General features: G+C 50.2%; 8 protein-coding genes across 8 annotated transcripts; 3 read left to right on the plus strand and 5 right to left on the minus strand.

Annotated features, from left to right (window-relative positions):
- Window positions 1-1,534: 1,534 nt before the first annotated feature.
- Window positions 1,535-2,673, minus strand: N7481_000818 (putative L-cystine transporter; the record flags this gene model as incomplete). The annotated part of the gene is made up of 3 exons (XM_057260037.1): window positions 1,535-1,906; window positions 1,994-2,432; window positions 2,630-2,673. The coding sequence occupies 3 exons, from the start codon at window positions 2,671-2,673 to the stop codon at window positions 1,535-1,537; spliced, it is 855 nt and encodes a 284-aa protein (XP_057127869.1).
- Window positions 2,674-3,383: 710 nt separating this feature from the next.
- Window positions 3,384-5,847, plus strand: N7481_000819 (uncharacterized protein; the record flags this gene model as incomplete). Its single annotated transcript, XM_057260038.1, has 4 exons — window positions 3,384-3,531; window positions 3,591-3,958; window positions 4,017-5,004; window positions 5,057-5,847. The coding sequence occupies 4 exons, from the start codon at window positions 3,384-3,386 to the stop codon at window positions 5,845-5,847; spliced, it is 2,295 nt and encodes a 764-aa protein (XP_057127870.1).
- An 805-nt stretch (window positions 5,848-6,652) lies between these two features.
- N7481_000820 (uncharacterized protein) lies at window positions 6,653-7,993 on the minus strand (the record flags this gene model as incomplete). The annotated part of the gene is made up of 1 exon (XM_057260039.1): window positions 6,653-7,993. One exon carries the CDS (start codon window positions 7,991-7,993, stop codon window positions 6,653-6,655), a length of 1,341 nt encoding a protein of 446 aa, XP_057127871.1.
- A 289-nt stretch (window positions 7,994-8,282) lies between these two features.
- Window positions 8,283-9,136, minus strand: N7481_000821 (F1F0 ATP synthase subunit delta; the record flags this gene model as incomplete). The annotated part of the gene is made up of 6 exons (XM_057260040.1): window positions 8,283-8,315; window positions 8,375-8,464; window positions 8,539-8,627; window positions 8,712-8,842; window positions 8,913-8,935; window positions 9,005-9,136. The coding sequence occupies 6 exons, from the start codon at window positions 9,134-9,136 to the stop codon at window positions 8,283-8,285; spliced, it is 498 nt and encodes a 165-aa protein (XP_057127872.1).
- Window positions 9,137-10,145: 1,009 nt separating this feature from the next.
- N7481_000822 (60S ribosomal protein eL29) lies at window positions 10,146-10,784 on the plus strand (the record flags this gene model as incomplete). The annotated part of the gene is made up of 4 exons (XM_057260041.1): window positions 10,146-10,152; window positions 10,236-10,287; window positions 10,556-10,658; window positions 10,749-10,784. The coding sequence occupies 4 exons, from the start codon at window positions 10,146-10,148 to the stop codon at window positions 10,782-10,784; spliced, it is 198 nt and encodes a 65-aa protein (XP_057127873.1).
- A 666-nt stretch (window positions 10,785-11,450) lies between these two features.
- N7481_000823 (uncharacterized protein) lies at window positions 11,451-12,999 on the minus strand (the record flags this gene model as incomplete). The annotated part of the gene is made up of 2 exons (XM_057260042.1): window positions 11,451-12,673; window positions 12,741-12,999. 2 exons carry the CDS (start codon window positions 12,997-12,999, stop codon window positions 11,451-11,453), a joined length of 1,482 nt encoding a protein of 493 aa, XP_057127874.1.
- Window positions 13,000-13,384: 385 nt separating this feature from the next.
- On the minus strand, window positions 13,385-14,740 carry N7481_000824 (NCBP3 domain-containing protein; the record flags this gene model as incomplete). Its single annotated transcript, XM_057260043.1, has 2 exons — window positions 13,385-14,551; window positions 14,621-14,740. The coding sequence occupies 2 exons, from the start codon at window positions 14,738-14,740 to the stop codon at window positions 13,385-13,387; spliced, it is 1,287 nt and encodes a 428-aa protein (XP_057127875.1).
- Window positions 14,741-15,738: 998 nt separating this feature from the next.
- N7481_000825 (putative glycosyl hydrolase) lies at window positions 15,739-17,782 on the plus strand (the record flags this gene model as incomplete). The annotated part of the gene is made up of 2 exons (XM_057260044.1): window positions 15,739-16,621; window positions 16,677-17,782. The coding sequence occupies 2 exons, from the start codon at window positions 15,739-15,741 to the stop codon at window positions 17,780-17,782; spliced, it is 1,989 nt and encodes a 662-aa protein (XP_057127876.1).
- Window positions 17,783-25,034: the final 7,252 nt, after the last annotated feature.

Genomic DNA, 25,034 nt, shown 5'->3' on the forward strand with positions numbered 1-25,034 from the left:
AGGGAACTCGCAGCGTTAGTCCTAATGCGGAAAGTCTTGGAGGTTATTGATTGGGTGGGGGTCAAGTAAGAGTCCCACTGCAAAGCCACCACCAAACAATAATGTGCGCCGATTTACTGGGTCTGCAGGTCTGCTTTTGGCATGGACCTCGCAAAAGTGACTACTCGTACACATCGGGAATTCTTGAAGATGGGGGCCATTCAATCTAGACGTTTGTCACGACATTTGATTTGATAGAGGGCGGTTGTCTCATCTCTCCAACATCCCCATATGATCAACAAGAACAAGAACAACAACAAACAACTTCAACATATGAGAAGTCAAATTCCGCCCCCAAATTTCACCCATTGTATGGAGTAAATATCCATGCATTCTGTCGATGCATTCTGTTCATGCATTCTTTCAGTCATCCCATCTTCCCAGTTGGTCTTGTACACACATCTGCCACGGTTCTACGTACATACATGTATATTCAGCCCCAGAATCAGAATCATATCTAGATAGCTGGTAGTTGGTAGCTGATTATGGGCGCCTGGGCGCGACGGCAACATAAAGGTAGTATTCACGGGTTTGGGACCATGCTCGAAGTCCAAGGTAGTATGGGGCTCATCGATATCGACAGCATGTATTTGAAGACAGCATACTACATTGACGATCCTTCCTGAAACAAGCAAGGATGGCAGTACAGTCCAGAAGAGACCATTGGAATGCGGCCTGGGGTGCGTTCATTCAAGTTCAGCTGATCCCCGAACTGCCCGACACCGACGATTAGAGCCGGCCCCTGATCCCTGTCACAGGCCAAGGAGCAGTGCTGATTGGGCAGTTCGCATTTAGCGCCATGATGAACCTATCACAAGTAAGCATCCAGGCGGGAGGATTCAAGCTGCTGCACTCTCCCAAACGCGAGAAGCGGTGTCCTCCCCCAGGCCCAGCAGAGGGGAAAGTTAGGGCTGACGCGCTTCGGAATTCCGCAACAAGAGCCCGACTCGTCATCTCTGCATGGCTCATGCCGATTTCAAGCCACCCGTTGACTTCCGTTGGTTCCAAATAAATTGTCTAGATCGTTTTGGTAGGGCTGAGGGGTATATGGGCCAGTACAATTTGCTTCGCACCACATACCTTTCTCGGCATTTGAGCCTTGGGTGAGGTAACGGGAGCGTATTCAAAAAGAGTACGAGTATTCGGTCACCCAAGGACCCCGTTGGGTTGGCAGTTCAGCCTGACCCACGGATCCCACACATGACGAAGCGGGGGATGACCAACACTACCGAACCTCGCCTGGATTGATAATACGAAGCCCACATGAACCGTGTCTCACGGCATTCGGGATGTTGGGGGGTCCTTTCCTAGGGTATGTTGGCGCCCGCCCCCAATGTCTCGCTGTCTTGCCTCCTCTAAGCCGCTTTCAGCTTTTTGTACTCTACGAAAATAGTGCTGCTTCCACAGAATGAATGTCTTGGATTTTGCCCCTCCCTGTTCACCCAACAGATCTGGTCTATCTAAACTACGATCGATCGAATCTTAAACAAATGTCTCATCCTCCACGCGAACGGGGAGGTGCATGGGCATCGGCCAAAAGCGGCGTGGTCAGATTGTCATCCGATTGTACCTTGGGACCCGCCGACTCCCGGTACAAGATATAGTGCTGAACAATGAAGATCAGGTCAAAGAAAATGGTGACGTTGCTCAGCATCAGCTTGACCGGGTTCCCCGTGATCCCACTCCAGTCGCTCTGGAGACTCGAGTCCAAGACCAGCTGAGCAAGGGAAAGAACACCACCTGCCAAGTCAAACAGCATTGGGGCGATGCTCCAGCCCACCGTTGACTGCCGCTTGTAGTTCAACCATGCCTGAGGCACATACTTGACCACCGTGATAAGCAGCTTGATATATGAGAATGTATAGATCTAAGACCCGGATGGAGGGTTCCTGCGTTAGTCTGCTAACCGAGACTGCTCATGTGCCTTGTGGCGGCTCTTCCGGTTGAAACTTACCACATCAATCCATGCCCACGTCGAAGGGTCATACCCTCCGTCTGGGCTACATGATAACACCACCCAAATGAGTACCAGGGGTGCTAGAACACAGCCCCAAAATAACGCCAGCACTATTTTGCTAACTCGTTGAAAGCGCGAAACATAGAATCCCCAAATAGATGGCCAGAACTGTGAATATATGATGATGCTCAGGACGGTGGCATGTACCGCGAACGCGAAGTCATTGAACCGCACAGTATTATCCGGAGATGCTGGGTACCGTGCTGCATACTGATCACGGATCAACGGCGAGTAGAGAAAAGCCCCCGTGTATACACTGTAGCATCCAAACCCCAAAAAGTTGACGGTTGGGAAATCGATTGCCAGGCCGGCCGTTGATTTTCGTTGGAAGTTGTAGATCGGTTGTGGATAAAAGGATGCCGACCAGCTAAACATGCTATATTCCAATCGGATTTAGTAAGGCGGTTCTGCAAATCGATAGCTCCCAGAGGGAGCAGGAACTGAGTGAACATACTAGGACCATCCCAAGAGACTGTCGCATTTCCGACTTATCAGTATTTGAGTTTCAACATCGGGGTCACCACTACTACATGCTGCGGATCGCTGCAACGTAGCAATATTTGAGTTACTTACCGTGACAGAGCCCGCACAAAAACCTCTGACTGAGGTACAGACATTGCTGCCGTTCTGCAAAGAGGTCCTCTGATGTTATTATTGATTTCTGGCGAGAAAAGGAGGGGGAAGGAGATGACGAGCTCGCAGGTTCCACTGAGAATGACGGTAGACCCCGTGCCGATAACGAGATAACGAGATAACGACGATATCAGGTGATTTTTATCTGATGCGGACTAAGACGGGAAGGCGGTCACGACTGGCAGAGTCTCGTTGCTGCGGGAATGCGCTGGCACGCTAAACCCGAAATGGAGAACAGTTGACACGGGCTGAGAAGGCACTCTCAGCCCGTGTTGACCTGATCCTGTACAACTTTCGCTCGCTTTCCATCGAATCTCTTGCGGCTGGCTGTTTTTGCAATCCTCTTCCATTCTAGTCGACTTCTGCATCGCAGTCTGTACGACTTCCTTCTTTCCTACAACTCCCCCGACGTACTTCCATTCCTCCTGCCTCACAACCTATTTGCGAAGTACACACGCTAGCATACACCGCCAGAAAACGATCCAGCCCTTCACTTGACACATACCAATCTCCATCTAAATTGCGGTCAACGAAGCAATTCATTTGTCTCGACAGCTGTCATACAACATTCCAATTGATTCGCGCCCGTCGCATGGTGCATTCCTCGGATCGGGAGATCACACGAGATCTCCTTCAGTAATCCCGACATTCCAGTTATTTTCGATCGCACGAGACTTTGAGAACAACCAGCACAATGTCTGACTCCGGGTTGGCGGCTGCTGGAAGCAGCACATACTCGTCGAACACACTACATGTTGGAGATGGCACTTGGGATACGCAGCGCGATACTTTCTTGTTGCCCAATCTGATGGGTCTGAACTTCGAAACGATGCGATATAATGGTGAGTCAAGAGCTACACACCTCTTGAGCCTGTTTCAGCCCAATTAATATTCTTCTCAGGCATGGGGAATCGTTTCAAGGACATGGCTGGGTATCATTCTATAATCATTGCCCACGGTGTCATCGCAACCATCGTCTTCTTGGGCATCGTTCCCATGTCAACCCTACTCATCCGATATTACTCCCGATGGAATCCCTACTGGGCATTTAAGTTACATGCCTGGTGTCAAGTTATGACGCTACTTTTGACAACGGTAGTGTTTGTACTTGGCTGGTTTGCCGTGGGGCCAGAGCGGAGCCTGACCAACCCACACCACGGAATTGGCCTAGCAATCTATGTCATGGTCATTTTCCAGGTCCTGTGGGGCTGGCTTACACACAAGATGGAGAGCAAGAGAAAGCGACATCGTGTGCCATTGAAGCTAGTGGTGAGTGCCTCCTCGCAGAGAATCTCCATTTTGATCCATTCACTGACATCGTATACAGATCCACCGCTGGCTCGGTCGAAGCTTGGCCATTCTAGGGATCATCCAAATTCCTCTTGGTCTTACTCTATATGGTTCACCTAAATTCCTATTTATTTTATACGCCCTTGCAGCATTCGCGCTTCTGGTCACCTATTTTGTACTCTCTTATCTTTACGACGATGAAGGGTACCACCTACCCAGTGAGCATGGAAGCCGACTAGACGGTCCATCTGTGGTGACAGAAGAGCACAATCACCACAGCGGGCTTGGAGGAGTGCTGGCTGGGGGAGCTTTGGCCGCAGGGCTGGCTTCCGTGTTCCGTCGACGACCGCGGAGCCGGAATACCAGCCAAGCCTACGAAGATTCTCGCACTTCCTTATCAGATGAGAAGTACTCAGATGAATCCTCTCGCCACAGCAAAGAAGGTGGTGGCTGGGGAAAGAAGATTCTGGAGATTGGTGCCCTAGCTGGAGGTGCTATGCTTGCGAAGAGCTGGTGGGACCGCCGAAAGAAGCGTGAAGATGACTCCGAGGCAGGTCGGTATAGACCTGCCCATTCGCGTACAGACAGCTACAGCGAAGATTCTTTCAGTCGACTGGAAGAGGGACGACCGGAACCCACCCATCAGACACCGCTCCATCGACCTCCAGGCCAAACTCCAAGCCGGCCACCAAGCAGGACCCAGAGCCCTGGATCCTCGTACTATTACGACAGTGCCTATTCTACAGAGCCGCCAAGAAAGGCCTCGCATGGAGTTCGTGATGCACTCCTTGGTGCTGGTGCCTTTGGTGCCATGAAGCGACTGTTCAGCCGTGGAAAGAAAGATGATGAAGAGAAACGCCGAATGGAGGACATCCGCCGTCAGGATGAGGAAGATGAACGCCTTCAAAGAGCCAACAGCAAACGACGCCCACAGTCACAGGCAGGGCCTTATCCTCAAAGACGCAAACCCAGCTCTTATACAGAGAGTGACCTCACACCAACCGATCTTACTCCCCGTCCACCTCGTCAGCCATCGCATGGCGACTCCCTTTCTCTCCCCTGAACCCGTTGCATCAGGTGCTGTCCATGTAACTCCTTCTGATATGCCTCCCATCCCGCCGGCGCACCAGCATTACTCTGGGGACTTGGTGTCTGAGATGCCCTCTTCGCACGGTGATCACCACGGTGAGGATTGGGCTGCCGGTGCAGCAGCTGGAGCCGCTGGAGCAGCAGCATTGGGTGCAGCCAGCCGTCGTCGCAACAGTGGCAGCCGGCACCGTGATGACAGTCGACGCCGAGATGATAGCAGACGCCGAGATGATAGTAGACATCGCGACGATCATGTCGAGTCCCCACCGGTGTCAGTCAAGGTGAAAATGCACGGCGATGGACGCCATGTGACTCTTCGTCGTTTGACCGAGCAAGAAGCCGCAGCTAGTCGCGAAGCTAGACGACGAGAGCGCCGTGACTCTCGACGCCGCAACGGTAGCGCAAGCTCCATCTCTGGCGACGAGGGACGGGAGAGTGATCGTTGGCGCCGCGTCGAGGAATTAGAGAGACAACAAGCAGAACAGATCCAGCGCGAGCAAGCTACCGCTGCCGCTGCGACGCATACATCTGCTGGTCCTGCCGGAAGCATTCCCTCCTTTGCTCCACCTCACTCACAAATCAGCGACATGCCACCGCCCCCTCCAATTCCCCATGCGGCCCCCTCCAGCATGCCCTACGGTGCGGGCAGTGTCACCTCACCTACATGGACCGGTACGGAAGCCAGTGGATCATACGCTAATAACCGTCGACGCCGACGAGCAGAGCGGGCTCGAGCGCGGCAAGAGAGGCAACAACAGCACGGAGTGGAGTTTGAGTAAGAAAATTCCAGGGGTTCTTTGTTCCCTTTCCTTGTTCCCTATTCCCCTTTTCCGTTTTCTTTTATGTATTTCACCGTCATGACTTGTACAAAATGAGCTTCTACTTTGGAGCTTTCGTGTTGATATGAATGGCCTCACATGTGACATGTGATTGATGTTTTTCTTTATTTCTGGATATGCTGCAATGGAAATGACTTGTTTGGGTAGGATCCCGTTTGATTTCATGAGGCAAGCGAATTTATGGAAGTTTTTCTTTTTCATCTTTTATTTGAGTTGTTGGTCGGTTCAGAGTTATTGAGTTGTCCTGCACTTCGTGCCAATATACCAGATCTTGATCTTGATTTCACATCATTTTATACTTTATTTGTATGCCACGTTATTTTTTATGATAACCGACCGTAGTTAACTATGGAAATAACATCCATCGAAAATCCCAACATATCTCCCCCGGCCCCAGCTCTCCCATTTAGCGAAAACAATGGAACTCCATCCTTCATCTATTCAATTTCTCAAAGGGGAGGAAGAAGCACGGAATTATGTGGATAGCTGAGCACATGAATGATTTGACATAATACATATATTATCTTCTGTGATCATAATGAATACGGGTCAACCGTTGGAAGTCTCCATATTGCATGACAGGAGTCGGAAATAACATGTGAGAGAGGGAGACTGTGGGACATCTGTGGTTTAAAGAGTGGTTTGAGACATAAATATCGTGGTGATAGGTTGATATAGTTCAAGGTCGACCTTTTGGATGGTGGCGTGATGTGAAAAGAAACAGCCGATGCTAAAAGCATTTGATTTAGTATTTAGCTCTGAAGTTGGAGTGCAAGATGGCGTTCATTCCCATCTTGCTCAGAACTGGAGCAATGAGCTCCAGAAAGATGGACCAGAATAGGCGAAGGACGAAAAGTGCTGCAAGGCCAGTCCGTGTATGAGCGACGCGATTGAGAGTGTGGAGGATGGCAAGGGGCCCACGCAGGACGAATTCAGGCACAATGAAAAAGATGTACAGGAGCAAATCGTTCATAGTAGCACAGCTCACGACATTCTGCGCTTCCTCGTCTTGAAGGCGCGTGCCGATTGGTCGAAGCGAGTATGACAACTGGAGGTTCATTGCTCGCGGTCCCGATTCGGAGGACTTGGTAGCGTTTCGAATATGATGGAGGGAGAGAGACACGGCGACCAATTTAAATAGTTGTCGCTGATGTTTAGTAGCGGTAATGGTTTCATCTCGATGGATGTTCGTCTCAGTATGTTCCTGAGACTTCAAGTTGCCGAAAGAGTCAGTGTCTTGATGTAGAGGCATCTTGGAGGGTGAAAAGCAAATCTCAGGTTGGGCGTTCAGCTGAATCGACGCTGGTCGTGACAACTTTTTAGAGCTGCGGTACGGAGAGACCCTTTGGCTTTTGGCACGAGCTGCCACTCTCCACTTTTCAAATTGCTTCTGCTGTCGGAACGAAGAAATGTAGTCGTTCTTTCGTTCGATTGAGGGGAGAGGACGTTGGATTGGGCGCGGCGAGTGTCCAGACGGCGTTGGGGGTGGAGAAAATCGAACACATCTTGCGGACGAGATGATATCAGCCAAAGATCTTTTGGGATGAGACTCTGCAGCTTTGCCAGACTTCTTTATCTGAGTAATTGGGGTAGTAGAACATGGCTCATCATCTGCAGAGAAGCGTCGGGATTGACAGTTTAGTAGATCGTCATTGTCAATTAGGTTCAGCGAGCTGCCAGGGGGACACCAGTCGATGAACAATGCCTGAGGGGCAGAGCTAGTCCGAAGACTATCGGTCTTGATACGGCGACATGTGTCTTGCGGACTGCCAGAGCCACTGTAAGTGTGTGAAGCCGGGGTATTCTGGGGGTTCAAAGGCCCAGCGAAACCATCCAGGGTATAATACTTGTCCATGGCGACATCAAGTTCGGGGCGAGGGTATCGCTTTCCGGGACGTCGAACAGGCAATGATAAGTGGGAGCCTATAAAGAAATCCGTCTCTTCTGTCCCCTGGTTACCAGGCTGCATGCTGTCCATGAATACCATAGAAGCGAGAGACGGGGAATGAAGGTGATCGTCCACAAGGGAATCAGTCATGGTGAGACGAGTGTCAATGCTTCCGAGGGGGTGTTTCACAGATCGCATGGTTGATGCGCAAAGGGGAAGAAGAAGTGAAGTAGTTCAGAGTCGAGAGTTCGATTAGAGTATAGCTTAGCTGTGGGAGGTCGCGGGAGTCACGAGACTTGATACACCGAGGGAAGGTACCTCCCATCTACCACAAAACGGGAAGGAGCTCATATCAAATCAAATCAAATCAACCTTAGGTAAATGAAAAAAAGGAAAAGGAGAATCCAATTGGATGAAAAAGAAATCTCGAATTGCTGTAATTCTACACGTTCAAACGGATGGGAAGTGCGCAAGTGGATATGTACATCTATTTGACGAGGGCCTGCAGGGTCTCGAGAACCTATTGGTGAGTTAGTATATGCTGGGTCACCGGGCAGCTAATTGTGAAGAATATCATACCTCAAGCTCAATCTTGGCCTCGGCGATGTCCTGCTCGCTGCCGCTGCCGCTGGCAATCTTCTGGGCCTCACCAATCTGGTTGCGGATAGCCTAGAGGAGACACGAGTTAGTATAATTCATTCATCACTATTATCCGCGGATTCGTGAAGTATCGAGAAACCTACATCGGCGCTGAAGTCTTCCAGAGGGAAGCCCTCGACGGCGTTGATGCTAAGCTGGGAGTCGGGCTGGACGACGGCGAAACCACCGGAGACTGCGTCGGTTGTTAGCTAATTTATTCCTTCACTTCGCTGTCGATATTTCTCCGTCAGGTCGAGTATAGGGTCGAAGGACATACGGAAGTACTGCTTGGTGGCACCACCCTCCTCAAGGATCTCAACGAGACCAGGCTTCAGCTGCTCGATCGAGGGAACGTGGTTGGCGAGGACACCCATCTCACCGGAGGCGGCGGGGATGTTGACCTGGGTCCTGTGGTCGCAAAAGATTCGTCAGTATTCAGGGAGGGACAGATGTGGGTGCGCAGGATGGAGGAACGCACACGCCGGTCGAGCGGTAGATGGTCTATCAAAGAGATACGAAGTTAGCCTACAGTTCCGCGGGCGGAGGTCAGTCCGGGGAGGTTCAACGTACCTGGTGAGGAAGGGTCAGGGACAGCTTGATCTTGTCGGCAACGGCCTCGGCGTATCCACGGCGCTGGACAGGAGCGCTGAACATGGAGGGACGGGCCCGGAGGGCAGAGCGAGCGAAGCGGAAGGAGTTCATCTTGCAATGATTGGGGGTTGGAACGGCTGGAGGGATCCCTCTTGATTGATGCGTCTGCGTTGCAAAGGTCGAAGTCGGACCGCGCTAGGGAACAACCGGCGCTCCGGGTCACGTGGTGAGACCACCCGGGATCAACAGTTGTGCTGCCGACTACTGCGACTGCTGCGACTACGGAGTACATAAAGTATCTATCTATCTCGGGTTGAACCATTTGGTGAAACTGGCTGGGTTGTGTCAGCATTGTTTTTCTCAACTTCCTACACTACTCCGCTTTCTTTCTTTCTTTCTTTTGTTCCATCGTTATCGCCGATCAGAAGAGATTCCATCTCGTAGAAGAATACGGGCTCAATATTGAGGGCCAGTCCTCCATGCTTGCATTGTCGTGATTATGTTTCTTACTCATTCATACTAGACCTTAACCACATGTTTCGACTCATTTATTCTCAAATTACTCTCTCGAATCTACTGTCTACTGAATTACTGGCCACGGTATTTCCCGAGCGGGGAGACTCGATCGCGTGCAAATACCTGATACCCAAGGGTTTCGGCAATAAATCACCAGCCAATTTGGATATTAATTTGCGCAGTTAGATCACTCAAATGCATCGAAGCATTATAGAGAGTCAAGAAGAGAGTTTGGCCTCGACCGCAGCTCGATAGTTCAAGATCACGTGGTAAAATATATCCGTGGAGTCACGTGATGTCCGGGTTTTCTTGAGCTTCACCTGAAGCGATCTAATTGCCCTTGACTATGAATAAGTAAACCCGGGTTTCATAAAAGTAAATAGGACAGATTCTTTCAATCCATCTCCAACATTTATACCCCTGACCTGCCTGGGGCAGCACGATCCTGAGTCCAGCCCATAGTGAAACGTCCGTGCACCGCGGCGGTAAGCGAGATCCCACACAAACGGCACAAGCCCTAGCCGACCTCCATTTTGGGCCGCCTCCGTCACTAACTCTTCTCCCACCATCCCGTCCACGTCAATTAACGACAACATCCGACAAGATGGCCAGTACGTTTTCCAGGCATATGAGGGCCTTCATTATGCCCTTCGTGAAAAAAAATAATCGATCGCTGACATTGTGCGCTCTACAGAGTCCAAGAACGCGTCCCAGCACCACGCCAGCCAGAAGGCTCACCGTAACGGGTGCGTATTCCCTCATATTTCGATTACTCCGGCATGAACCAATTTGAAGATTCGTCTACGATGCACCACGGTCAATTTGCTTTGATTGAAGGGGGAGGAGATCGACTGTTTGAACTTGAACATGGTGTTGCAGGTTGAATCAATTTGAAGTATCCGTTCAAGCCGACACGAGATCCTTCGACCTTCAGCTTCATGCCAGACCACTACGCTTCATGCTTCGCCTCGCAATTACACTCCGACCAGTCACTGATGTTGATTTCCTGTGCAGTATCAAGAAGCCCAAGACCAACCGTTACCCTTCCCTCAACGGTGTCGACCCCAAGTTCCGCCGCAACCACCGTCACGCTCTTCACGGCACCGCTAAGGCCCTGGTACGTTCAACCATACGCCTCACATCCCGCTCTCGACGATTTCAAGCTGTCGAAATATTCCACCGGAACGAAAGCTAACAAATGAAACAGAAGGAGCGCAAGGAGGGCAAGCGTGAGCACGCATAAATTTGACGACGTTGAAAAATGGAAATGGCTTGAGAAGCGAGCGCGCAAGGACACGGGGACAATAACGTGCGATGACCAACGAACGGTCCGCTCATTCGAATAAGGCCTGGTTTTCTGCTTAGTCCTTGCGCGGCATGTTCGGGGTTGTTTGATAAACAGAAATCCAACAGGCTTAAATTCGAAAAAGGCGCAGTAACGCCAATCCTTGAGCGGGATTATATCCCCTTGCTCTGTTCCTCTCCGTTCTACGCGAATCTAGTTGCTTCTTGCGTCTTCTTTCTGCGTTCAGGATTATTTCTGTCGCGCGGAAAATAGACTTCCACTCTCACTCGAGCTTAGGACTCGAGTCCCCTTCCCCCCATCATCAACACGGCATATGTGTGTACAGCAACGTGCTTTTCTATGCGCGCCTGCTGAAGGATTTTTCTATTACGTGCCAAGAACGGATCCCCTGCCCCCCTCTTTACCTATAGCCTTTTCGCATTTTCGTGGCGAACGGGTGGGTATCTTATGGACGGCTACAATCCTCGTAAGCAGTATCTTAATTTGTTTCCAATCAATATCAAGTTTTATCCAGACTCATGTGATGTCATACAATATTTTCAATAACCAATCTTTCCTCAACATCTCGATAAGTGTAATCAAGCAGGTCTATGTACATGGAGATCATACCCGCCAAACAATCAACTTTTTATCAAATCCGCCACTAATGACCCATTCTTCTCGGATTGGGTCCTTGCCCTCCTGTGTCACATCGACGTATCCTGCCCAAACAGACCGCACTTTAGAGCCTGGCTCATGGCCATTTTTCAGCATGATTATAAGCTTCCCAGTTTTCGTTTCGAGACCACGAACCACACCATCATCGCCATTTACCCAGACTCCCGAGCCGTCAGGCCGCCATGCAACTTGCGGAGTCGAGTATGCCGTCTGCGGTGCAGTAGTGTTGGCCTGGACGAGAATGGCTGCATCTTCCTTGTTCTGCAGTGCCAGAGCTTCCAATGCCTGAGAAGCTTGCGTGACCGCAACATCCGAGGTCGATGTATTCGATTCATCCTTTTCAGTAGTGGATGGGAATAGAAGACGCACGATAATCACTTTCAAGTGCGGTAATGTCGAGGTAGCAACAGCTAAAAGACCGGGGTCGTGAGGGCTGAGTGCCATGTGGGCTGGAGAGAAAGCAACCCAGGCGTTGGAATGGGGTGCTAGATTTTGACGCCCCATGAGACGACACTCGAAATCGGTTGCACTCTGATTCCCGGTCTCATTTGGTACTGATTCAACCTGGTAGTAATAGATATAGGACGAGTCGCGGCGGGAAACGAGCAGAATCAGCTCGCCTGTATCGACATGGGGTACAAAAACTATAGACTCCGGGTTTGACGTTGTGTTAATACGGGCAACGGGCTCCCCAAGCGCTGGTGAATGTGCATCCTCATTGGCTTCATCCGGGGTATGTAAGCGATATAAGATCACACTTGAGTCCCAGCCAGCAGTCGCAACCCAAAATACGCTTGGGTCATTGCGATCTTTGTGGGCAACGACCTTGACAGCATATTTTGCATGGTCCTTCCTGCTGTCCAGCGTGCGAGATCCGTGCTGCAGAAGCAACTGTCCCGACATGTTGGTCATGAGTACATAGCGACCCTCCAGAATCGACAGGTAGGAAAGCACAGGCGAGTCTGATAGGCCGGAGAAGGAAGCAAACTGTGCATTTCCAGCCGCAGTCTCGAGTAGATGCACCTGTCTATCAGCTCCCGTGGAGACGATGAACGGCCCTGGTGATGGGACTAGTGTCTCGTCATCACGAGGTTTCTGCCACGGCTCAACTGATGCTGCAAGAATGTTCGATGATGTCGGGATTGACACAATGCTCGGTTTACTCGGTGCTGTGTATTGGTCAGCCTGTGCGAGTACGCCATTGCTACAGGTACCGAAATAATAGTTAACCCATACCTGGCTCGCTCCATGGAGCAGTCTCTCTGTTATCGTTTCCGTATCGCTCGAAGTTCGCACTGTGATCATAGGCCTTCTTCTCCTCCAGCAGGCCCTGGATGGTCCAATTGTTGGTGTCGTCGCCCGAGCTCTGCCCCACGTCGGAAGCAAGTCCGGCCTCGCGAATTAAAGCTTTGAGGGTCTCTGAGTAATTGTTCGTTCTTAAAAACCGCGCAACCAGTGCGGTTGTGAGTACTTCTATCGGTGCGGTTGGTGCCATGGTCACTTGGTTGCGGCCTGCGGGGATTTGAAGTTGAGATGCAATTTGAATGTGGCGCCACGTTGATATTCGGCGGGTTATCCTTCAAGCGGAAAACTTTTATCTCACCACATTGACAACCTTGGGTAAGCTTTCGGAATTTTGACTTGAAAGGAAATTTGTGTCTTTTTTGTCCCTTGTTTGGAAATAAATAAGAAGAAATACTACTGTACATAAACGTTTGTTTGGAGCGCAGAACAAAGCTTGCGTCATGCAATTTCTATCCAAAATCCTCCCAGCAACGCCATATCGAACCATGCTGCCGATGAATCCCTCATGAAACGATGAATAAAAATGCTCGTCCTTTAAATTTGATCAATAACACGATATATCTGGAGGATTGAACTCAACCAAACATATCTTCTGCTTTCCGCCGACGGCCTCCACGACCCTCCAGGGGTTCGGTGAACAGCTCCTTTCCAGCATTGCTGTTATTGTTATACTTGTCTGGGAACAATTCGCGAACCGATGCACCCCGGCCCTTGATCGACATGCCCTGTTGTCCACCTCTCATTGCAAACCCCTGGTCCTCCTTCGCTGAGTCGGGGAACAGCTCGACATTGCGATTAGGTGGGACAGTAATCCTGCGGCGCAGAAGATCCGGTGTCTCATCTGCAGCATCGAAAGCATCGGATCGACGATGGTTGCTCGATTTGCTCGGGAACAGCTCTTTCTTGAGATAGCTTGATGAGGGCTTATTGGGGAATAGTTCACGGGCGCCTGAATCTGATGGGAGGAGTTCTCTTCCTTTGTTTCCACGGGGAGACCGCTCACGGAACCGCCTGCGGCGATTGCTGGTTTCGACACGTCCTGTATCATCGAGTGTGTCTCGGCCTGGCGAGGCGCTGCGGTTACGAAGTCTTCCAGCGGAACCCTCATCCTCCGGGAACAGTTCCCGCGATCTGCGTCGTCTCCGATCACCACGGTCGCGTTCCGAGTCGGAGTAGCTCGCTGGATTGTCGTCATACATGTTGGCACTGAATCGGTCATCGTGATCGCGGTCCTTGCGCCGGCGCAGTTCTCGGTCGTCGAATCGACGTCTTTGGTAACCGTCGTCGTCCCCGCGTCTTCGGTCCGAAAGTTCCTCTCGCAGGCGTTCGCGGGGATCGTGCTCGGGGTGCATGAGATAGAATCGACTCTTTTCGTGTGCGCGTGCCTGTTTGCGGTCGGTTTTTACGGCTGATCTTACTTGGAGAACCGAATCTGGGTGAGAGGGTAGAAGCCTGGCCGACCGAAGACGGAGAGGTGGGAGGGCCGACCCATCATCCCCCTCTTCACCGACTTGCGTCAAGGCCGCAAGCGCTTGCAGGCCGATCTCCGGAGAGGAATATATAATATTGGCGGATGTATCGTCGATCCACTCGACGCGAGCTGGCATTTCCTGGTCGAAGTGGCTATGGGCGAATTGCTTGATATTCTCGGTGGTCATCTCATCCACGCCGCGCACGTGGACTTTCTCGTAGACTGCCTCTTCAGCAAGCTGATCCATAGGCTCGGCTTGTGCAGCTGAATCCTATATGATAACAATGGGGTATCAGTATCGTCCGCGCATGACAGGCGCAATGTGGCTGGGAAGGCTCACAGTTTGGATCAGCTCAACGCCGGGCTCAAGCTCAGGCTCGGGACCTAAGTCAATGTCCATGTCGATGTCCATGGAGGCATCGGCAATTGGCCGATCGCCATTGGCAGATGTGTCCGCCATGGGTTTTAGAATGTTTGAATGTCGCAAGCTAGGATGGAACAGAGGGGGTCGTTGAGAGGAGAAAAGAGCGAGTGGGAGCTTCCCGCGTTCCGCCCAGTTGGGACTAGCGTGTGTGGGGAGACCCTATCGCCAACGTCGCGGTATTATTAACTTGAACGTGTTAACCTTCTTCGTTTTTTCTGACGAGGGATATGGTGAGAGGGAAGAACAAAGCCCGCCAGGATTTTCCTTGGTTTAATCAATGTGCTTATTCGGTGACAGTCCGCCCCATCTCAGCTGGGTATGCTACGTGTCAGCAATCATGTCCGAAGATTGGGGGCTAAACGCAGCAGATGGTTGAGGTTCAAAAGGCGCCCTTTATAGTCTCACAGGCACTAATCATTCCAGCTTTCTCGATAATTGTTGACATTACGGGTTCCTTGCATTGTCAGAACTTGGAGAATCTCTTTATGTACAAATCACAACCCCACCCTGGCCCTCAGGAATACTCCGTTAAGCCCTCAGAGGAAGAGGGATGTAGAAGGCTCGGTCGTCAAATTTCACTCATAAATCAAAGGTAATCAATCCTTCCAAGGTTTCAAAGTAGGCTCCGAGGATCTATTTGTATATTTACTATTAAAATAGAACTAGTATATTGTGGCGATCGCACTGTTGGTGAATTAATATAGGAACGCAGGGCTGTTGTTTCAAGTATACAATCCCGCTCCGAACTTGAATGACACATCCAATACTACTACTAGTATGACTACTGCCTTACGACTCGGAGCAACTAGAACATGAAGAGAAAAATATGATGGCACCTCACTGATATGCATATCATGTAAATCCCAAAGTTGGTCAAATTCAGCACGGAGACAATGCCGTGTTCTTTTAGATGGGACTTTTGGCCCCTCACAGACCCACTAGTACAACCTACAACTCGTCCAACCTCGACGTCCCCTCACCACCACAACCTCGCTCAATTTCAATCACTCGGCACCTCATAATATCAATGCAAGATGCTCTATTCTGAGGATGAAAAGCTCGTCTTTCGCTTTGACGACCACCTTCTTTGGATCGAACCTTGGGGCGAAAATGCGTTCCGCGTGCGAGCCACCAAGTTATCATCGATGCCAACAGAAGACTGGGCTCTCGCATTCAAGCCTTCAAGCCAACGCGTAAATATAGATATACCAGATGGGGAAGATGCAAGCATAACTCATGGGAAAATCAAAGCCACAGTGTCTCCTCGAGGCAAGGTCATCATTTACGACTCGAATGGAACCAAACTTCTCGAAGAATACGCACGTCATAGGCGAGATCCTCGTGATCCTAAATGTAGTGCCCTGGAAATTGAGGCACGCGAACTACGGCCCATCCTTGGCGGTGACTATCATCTTACCATGCGCTTCGAATCTCTGGATCGAAGAGAGAAGATTTTCGGCATGGGGCAGTATCAACAACCTTACTTGAATCTCAAAGGTACGGAGTTGGAACTAGCACACCGCAACTCCCAGGCGAGTGTTCCATTTGCCGTCTCATCTCGAGGATATGGCTTTCTATGGAATAACCCGGGTATCGGCCGTGCAATGCTCGGGACGAACGTTATGAGCTTTGAAGCATATTCCACGCGAGCCCTCGATTACTGGGTGGTTGCCGGCGATACCCCAGCCGAAATTGAAGAGCACTATGCAAAGGTAACTGGATATGTACCAATGATGCCGGAATATGGACTGGGCTTCTGGCAGTGTAAGCTGCGTTATTGGAACCAGGAGGAATTGCTGAACGTTGCTCGAGAATATCATCGCCGTGAGGTTCCACTGGACTTGATCGTGATTGATTTCTTTCATTGGAAGCATCAAGGAGAATGGAGCTTTGATCCGGAATTTTGGCCTGATCCTGGTAAATCAGCGATATCCCTATCGGAAGCTTTTGACTACTTCTCACGCTCTTTTAGAAGCAATGATTCAAGAGCTTAAAGAGCTCAAGGTAGAGCTTATGGTCTCTGTCTGGCCGACAGTCGAAAATAAATCGGAGAACTACCCCGAAATGCTGGAACGCGGTCTCTTAATTCGACACGATCGTGGCTTGCGAGTGGCAATGCAATGTGATGGTGATATCACTCACTTCGATGCCACGAATCCAGAGGCCCGAGAGTATGTTTGGAATAAGGCAAAGAATAACTATTATAAGCATGGAATCAAGGTATTCTGGCTTGATGAGGCTGAACCCGAATATTCTATCTACGATTTCGATATCTTCCGTTATCATGCTGGCAGTAATCTTCAAGTTGGAAACATCTATCCAAAGGAATATGCTCGCGGATTTTATGAAGGGATGGAGGTGGAAGGTCAAACTAACATCGTTAACTTACTCCGGTGTGCCTGGGCCGGCAGTCAACGCTACGGTGCGTTGGTCTGGAGTGGTGACATTGCATCCTCGTGGGGTTCGTTCCGGAATCAACTCGCAGCAGGATTGAATATGGGACTTGCAGGTATTCCATGGTGGACCACAGATATTGGTGGGTTTCATGGCGGCAACCCAGATGACCCAGAATTTCGTGAGCTGTTTGCTAGGTGGTTTCAATGGGGTACATTTTGTCCTGTGATGCGATTGCATGGGGATCGTGAGCCAAAGCCAGAAGGACAGCCAACTGCCAGTGGAGCAAATAATGAGATATGGTCATATGGCGACGAAATCTACGAGATTTGCAAGAAGTTCATTGGAATTCGTGAGGAGCTGCGCGATTATACTCGGGGATTGATGAAAGAGGCGCATGAGAAAGGTACCCCAGTGATGCGAACAGTTTTCTACGAATTTCCCCATGACCAGCGAGCCTGGGAAATTGAGACAGCGTATATGTTTGGGCCACGATATCTAGTTGTGCCAGTCCTTGAGCCTGGTCAACGCAAGATTACTGTCTATCTTCCAGTCGGCGCATACTGGACTCTCTGGGGCAAGACAAGCGCCTCCAAAAGTAGCATTCCCGGTGTGTACAAGGGCGGCACAGAGGTCGAGGTGGATTGCCCGATTGAGACAATCCCTATCTTCTACCGTGTCTGAGAAGACCGAGTTAGTCTGGCTACCCGGCAGCTCATTGCTGTCCCTGTCTCCAAATAGTCATTTTACGCCCTTTTGGGAGCTTATACGAGTGTCGTAATCCAGATTACCTTGTCAGATGCATGCAATCTATTACATACAACTAGTTCAGGCGCAAAATTCAGATAGATGCAGCGAACAGGCCTCTGATTGTCAACAATTCCATGCATCAAACCTAACCTCAGCTTCGAGACACACGAATTCACTCTTAAACAAGCTAATCGAATAGTAAAAAGCCCTCACCAGAATCTGCCCCATGTTGTGGAGGCGTGTCTCGCCTCCAAACGATGAGATCAGAGCGCATGCCCGAGCTAAGACACCTCCTGACATACTAGGACCTCCCACCACCAGGTTTTCTTGGTCATCACTGTCACACTATAATAGAGTTCTCGTTAGGTATATTCACGTCGGCAGTTACTTCCGGGTGCGCATTTGGAGTGATGAATCATATACTCAGTAGATGATTGAGAGAGAGATCGGCCGACAAATACAATTTGATCTACGCAGTACGGTGGTGCAGAGAACGAGGTAGTTTCTTTCTGGATCGCCGCACGGGCAACCGTGAAGATCAATGACGCTAGACCCTGCGTGGTTATTGGGAAGGAGGGGGACTGTTTGAAAACATGCCAGTTCCCGAGTCTCATCACTTCAGATTCTCATTCTTTAGCTGTGCATGCTGCAGGCTCCCTGGTGCGGGCCACATGGTGCTCAGGACCATGGTCTCGGTTTCATGGCGATGCGAAAAAAATACCGCATTGCGTCCAGGCCAAAAACCCCTGATCTTCTGCGAAACGGAATCTTAATTTTGGCTGGACAAGTTCAGTTGGTCCAGTCTTCCGAACAAGAAAACAAAGTATGGCCTCGCCCGGCAGCAGGCCGATTCGATCTTGGCAGTGTGTAACAGACTCAAACTTTTGATTTCAATAATGGGTGGGAAATGTATCCCCAGCCTAACAAGAAGCAGAAAGGAAATAAAAAGCAAAGATGACAGACCTCCGTCAAACTTAAACGGTGCAAACCTTGCATCTACTGATCTCCTGATCTCCTGATCTCCTGATCACCCAACCTTCTCGCATTCATCCCTTGCATCAACGCCCTCGTTTCTTGTCTCAAGCCCGTTCCGGTTACCGGGAAAACACCCCCCCTCCCCCACGAGCATGACTGGATTCCCCTTGCGGTACGGTAATTGTTCCATCGTTTCCCCATGGCAATTGCCCATGTGTGGTGTCATTTTGCCACAGCGTGTTACTTTCTCTGTGCGGAGAACGGCAGCCGTCCGTGTTCGCCTGTGCAGCGATCTGACTGGTGTGGCTTGCAGGCGGCGCACACCATGGACGATGGCCGGCTTTGGGCTGAGGAACCCCCGCTAGATCAGCATGGGTGGCGGCGTTTCCAGCTCATCTATCACGACAGTGTTCCGTATTCCCTAGTAACTTCCCGCCGTACTAGGTTAGAGCCGGTGTTCCAGGCCCCAGTAAGTACCCAGGTGCATGCCGGTTTCTGGTAGATATATATCCCGTCCCGTTGATCTGGTGGAGCCAGGAATATGAGACATCTGGGCGGTAGTTTTCTCTAGAAATTCAACAGGTTTACTCGTCGACTGCCATTGCTGCTCAGACCCAGACAGAGGATTTCTTATAATACTAATTTCTGTTTAAATTGGATTGATAGGTACAAAAACCCCGAAGTTATCCTAGTAGTATCGACAAGTATGTATCGGGATTTGCATAATTATCACATCACGTGTGTACTATACCAAAATGGTAAATAGTCTCAGTCGAGATTCGGAGTTGGCCACACGGCAGACCTCGGCTGATCCGAGCATGCTATTGCATCATGGCAGGGACCAGTATGGAGACAAACCATGTACTCAATCCACACCATGGCTCTTAACACACGCAGATCGAGTGCCGTCCACAAGGCCATGATTGCGCCAAGCTGAGATTTGCCATCCCCTATGAGCTAGGAGCATTACAAAAGCACCGTTTAAACGCTCTGAAACCTAACTAGGAGTCAAAAGTGTAGCCACCAACACACAACATTCCCACTATTCCACAAGAAGGCATTGTAGACCGTGCTCCCTGTTACATACGAGTAGAATAACCAAGGTGGCCCCCAGGTGCGGCTCCAAGGAAGCTCGGAGGATGCTCGGTGACGGGACTAGCTTCGATCGAATTTTCATTTTGCTCGGCTCGACAATATACGATACGTATTTTTTGTTCGCGAAGCGACGATCATAGAAAAAATCGAGAATCTCAATGACTGAACATCGCCCCGATGGTATGGGATAAAAACAAAAGAAAACGGAAAGAAAAAGCTAGAATGAGAGAAAAAGACCCGGCTGGAACTCTCATGACACTTGCCGTGCACTCCGCAGCTCCACATCGCCTAGTCCACCAGTTCGCCCAACATCCACAACGCCGCCCCTTTAGCCAGATCAATACATACTCCGTAGGTGAGCTCTTTTTTATTTATTTATTTATTTTTTAAAACTCTCAGCTTCCCGCCCCGTATCACAGACCAAGACCCAGGATAGGGGCGGGAGGTAAAGGGGGACAGTCAAAGAGCCACACAAGGTTCAAACGGGGAGCAACCCGGGAAGAAGTTACTTTCTCAACGGTGATCGTTCACATAAAGTCAATATTCCTGAAAGTGAGGAAGTGAGTTGTACAAGGGCCGAGAGCAAAAGAGGACGGAAAGGACGTGCGCCAGATGTCATGGGTACCTTTGTGATGGGAAGTTCGTTCGACGTCTCCGATTGAGTTTGGACCGGGTAGATAGGGTTGGGCCGGCGGCGGGTGGTTAACGTGGTTGGCTCTAGAGAGTCCTGGGGGGCCCAAGGGGGCGGCCACTGATCCCACTATGCCCCAATGATAGACAGCCTAACTTACCCGGTCGAGTCGGGGTGGTGGAGGTAGACAGTTCGGCGTCGCCTGTCAGAATTTTCTTTCTCCCTTTTCTACTCGCTCCTGAAGGTATTTAACGGAGGAGTTCCGTTCTTTATATGATCAAATTGGGAATCTTTTCCGGTAGACCCTGGTACGCGCCCCCCCTCTTTTCTCCTCCCCAAATCCTTCTGGATGGAGCAAAGAGGAGAGCACCAAGAGATAACAGCGGGGGGGCACGGGCGCAAGCGAACAGGTTCGTGGAACTCATGTCAAACCCATCCAGCGTGTTGAGAGAGCCAGTCAGCGGGCCCTGTCCACCACGGTGACGGCTTGTGGGCGGGGCGCTGACCCGTTTCAATCGTCAAGGGCCAGAACAGACGAACCATTCGTACTGGTGAGTACTCCGGATCCCATCTGTTGCTGGTATGAGTAGTATTGCTGGCAACGAAGGCTCCACCGTCAGCGTGGAAGGGTTCTCGTATCTCTGTATGTACATATCGTACATAAGTACATACATACATACGAGGTATGGTGATGGATACTGTATGGTTTTTGGTAAGGGTAAGGGTAAGGGTAATTAATGGGTGCATCCCCTGTCCGTAACTGACTACTAAATAAATACTCGTACTTCCTATATTGAAAGTACGAGTATGTACCTCCCTATATAGGTACAGTGTGAAGACACGAAGGATGAAGGATGACAACCTAAAGCATAAAAAGAAAAGAAAAACACAAAACGGCTCCAACGGGTGGATCCATGTCCCCCTGTACCTACGCCACCAGCGGCAGCACCAGCTGCGGGGCCAGTGACAGCATAGGACTAGCACCCAGGCTCTTCACGCCCGTTGAGGATCGAAGCCAAAACGGTTTCCCACCGATCGGGCACCATAAAAAGTGGTCCCCGATTATGAAGCCCGAGAGCTGTTGACCAATCACAGGAGACCAGGGGGTTAGCCCAGGATACCTGAGATGGCAAATTTCAAACATCTCCTGCACCAATGCCTCCGTTTGGACACTAGTCCGCGACTACTCCTGATATTTGCAAATGGCCGTCCTGCAGCGAAGTCTCTCCGCGTGCTAGTCCATGCACTACTCCGGTTCTCTTTTTCTCTCTTCTTTTCTCTCTCGCTCTCGCTCTTGGTGACACAGCGTGCAACAGCCTAAAGTAGGGCATGATCTCCACGTGATGCGCTCGGGCCTCCCCCCGCTGCGCGGCGTGGGAGGCCCGACAGTCAGGAAGCAGCGGCGGATGCGAGGCCGTTCGGTCCACCTTTAATTGGGGGTGGTTCATGTTCTGGTCCTTGTTTGATTGTGGCACATGCCCTTCTCCCTCCCCCTTTTTCTATTCTTTGTATGTTTTAATATCGAGCTGAATGGCATTCAAGCTAGTGAATTCTCCGACTTGCTCTAGTTCCCGAAGCACGCTCTCTCCCGTTCCTCTGGATTCCCCTATCCTGTTGCGCCCATTCTTGGATTCGAATTCTGTCGTAACGTGCACGGGCGTGATCAGCGGTGATCCCTGCAGACCGACAGGGATTTATCTCAAATACTTGCCGTGTCGTTGATTGGTGGGGAATAGCCTGACAGGTCATATCTTGACTCGACCCTAGTCGATGTTGCATCCCAGGAAGTCGGGTTTTGTTGTTGACAATGGTCTCTACTATTTGTTTTTTATTTACTTTTTTACCCGGACGTGTGGGAGAGTCCGATCGGTCCACACGAGGTTGAGGGATCTTGCATGGCCTGGTATGAAGTAATCTCCTGCACTTCCCGAATGGGAGATGACTTCATGATCTCAGACGGTGGTGTGTTTTGCATTGTCTCCCACCTGTCGTCGGCCCTAAGACGCAAATCATTAAATCATCAAACAATAGTCGTTTCCACCCCCCATATCAGATTGAGACATAAGCCACCTTCGAATAAGGGGTTATTTCTGTTTAGTGTTGAGACAAGAAGCTGAGTTGACTCCACCGACCAGCTCTCGCCTTCATACGAGTGCTTCCCCGTTTTTATTCTTAGCATCTAGTAGTCACCCGCTCTGGGGCAAGCCGTCTGGAATAGATTAAGTATGTACGAATGTACGAATGTACTCCGTATTATCGACATTATTGCCCTGGGGCCTGTCGATATCCGCTAGGCCTATCCTTGCCCAAACGAGCCGACAACAATGACAAATACCTGGGGACCAATCCCCAGCGGCAAAAGTGGTTCGTTAGACCCCACCGCAAGGTCATCCAGACGCCACCTGGTATCCCACTAACGATATTTACGTTTGTTACGCGCCCAGAGTGGAGTGTATGGTACAAACAAGCAAAAAAGGTGTGGCTTGGGACGGCATTTTTTGTTCAACGGTTTCCACCAGGTGGGGGGGACCCAGCTGCAGGAGACCTAACCGGGTATCCCACAGACAAGGGCGATCCCTCTAGCCCCGATCGTTTCAATGCATCGGGCCAGCGCAAAAATCCGGTGGCCCCAAAACGTTAGGGTGGAAATAGTGGGAAGAAGGACGGGAAATAGATTGGTTACCAGGGGCCAGTTCCGACAGCTCATTGCACGCAGCGTGCAGGCGAGTGGACGATCCTCAGATCTACTCATCGCTAAATGGATCCGGCGCACCGTAGAAATGGGATACCACCACGTCAGGGTCGGACAAAGATCATCCTCAGGCCAGTGACAGGTGGCAGGTGGCCCCTGCTTTGGCTTTTCTGGTTCTGGTCTTGGTGACGAGTGTGTCTGTATGTACATACTTACTCGGTACTTTGGATTCAAACATAGAGACTAACTACATATTATGTACTTAATTGCATAAGCGAAGTGGAGGGTTGCAGTACGTCCGTAAGTAAAAGATGGAGGGATTCGAATAGGTACGGGTAGACATACTGTATGCACAATGTAGTCACAGCGTTACGGGAGGGTTCGTGGGTTCGATCAGTTCGATCGCTGCAAGGCACACAGGCGAAGGAACCACGGGAAAAGGGGTGCTCAATGTCTGGGAGACGTGCAACGCTCGATCCACATTCCAGGTACTATTTAGCCTTCGGATTTGCTCGGGGTGGACGAGGCTCAGCTGGAGAGCTGGATACGGAGTCACCGTTGATGGCTTCAGATCTTTCAGACTCTATTCTTGATCAGATCACCCCTTTTTATTTAATAATTTTTTGGGGGTCCCCCGTATTATTCGAAGTGATCCTTCTTTCAGGTCATGGCGGGTAGAGAATTTGTCAACACACGATCCGAGCTCCACCTTCTCGCGCCCCACTGAGTGGACCAAAGGAGCTCGAGGAAGCCACCGATCGGACCAATGACCAAACCTGGTTGATCGATTGAACATGAATCGAACGAGATCGAGGGGGTGTCGTGCATGGCTGGCTGACGACAGGAAGCAGAATCGTGGCCCTAACCGCGTCTCTCGCTTGTCACTTGTTGGAAGCTAAGATCTGCCCCGGAAGGGGAGCAAGATTCCCACACCTACTAGCACCCTTGTCTGCGTGTCTGTCAGGGGGTGAATGGGAGGAGAGGTTCTTGGAGCTTTCCGTGGGGGTTAAAGGGAGGTAACTATGGAGTACGAGTAGACAATCTATTTACCTCTTTTTGACCATGGTACTCTTAACGCTACCCGACCGAACCACAATGACTATCCTAATATCAGATTTGAAGTACCATGGTAACGCTCTCCAGATTAGGGCCAATAGGCATGGCATACATCATTATCATCAACTCGACTACATTTTTTGTCACACTCTACCCCAGTTTGCGAACCAGCGCTTTGGGACTCTGCACGACCAAAGTAGATTCCGCACAGTCCTTTGTCCGAGCTCGGACGTTTTTTATTATTGAAAAAAAAAAAAAGAAATAGCTTCCCTTTAGCGCGGGCCATGATTTGGAATTCCAACGACGGGGCTCAGGGTCGATCCCTCCGATCATTACGGTATTCCTCAGCCCGGATTCCCGGGTCGAACGGATCGGGCTTGGGTGATTTTGTGATTTTGGTTTTATTTATTTAATTATTTAATTTTATTTTTAATCCCATTTTATTAAATTTAATCTATTTTGTTTCTTTGAATTACTACTCTAATTCTATTGTATTCCTCTTTCTTTGACGCGATGAAGAGAGGAATGCATGATATTCTCTGTTGAAGCAGGAAAAGAAAGGGAAATAGAAGTGACTGAATCCTCCAAATGAACAGCAATATAATACTCCGTTCTCCATACATAAGGGAGTGTTCTCGATGTAGTAAAATACCCACTCAACTCCATACTCCATACTCCATACCATACCATACACAGTATCCGCAGTATTGTTCCGAACTGTCAGCTCCGAGATCTTG

Source organism: Penicillium waksmanii, assembly GCF_028829765.1.
Source record: "Penicillium waksmanii strain IBT 27052 chromosome Unknown utg000001l:1.0-4852451.0:1.0-4856178.0, whole genome shotgun sequence".
Lineage (NCBI taxonomy): Eukaryota > Fungi > Ascomycota > Eurotiomycetes > Eurotiales > Aspergillaceae > Penicillium > Penicillium waksmanii.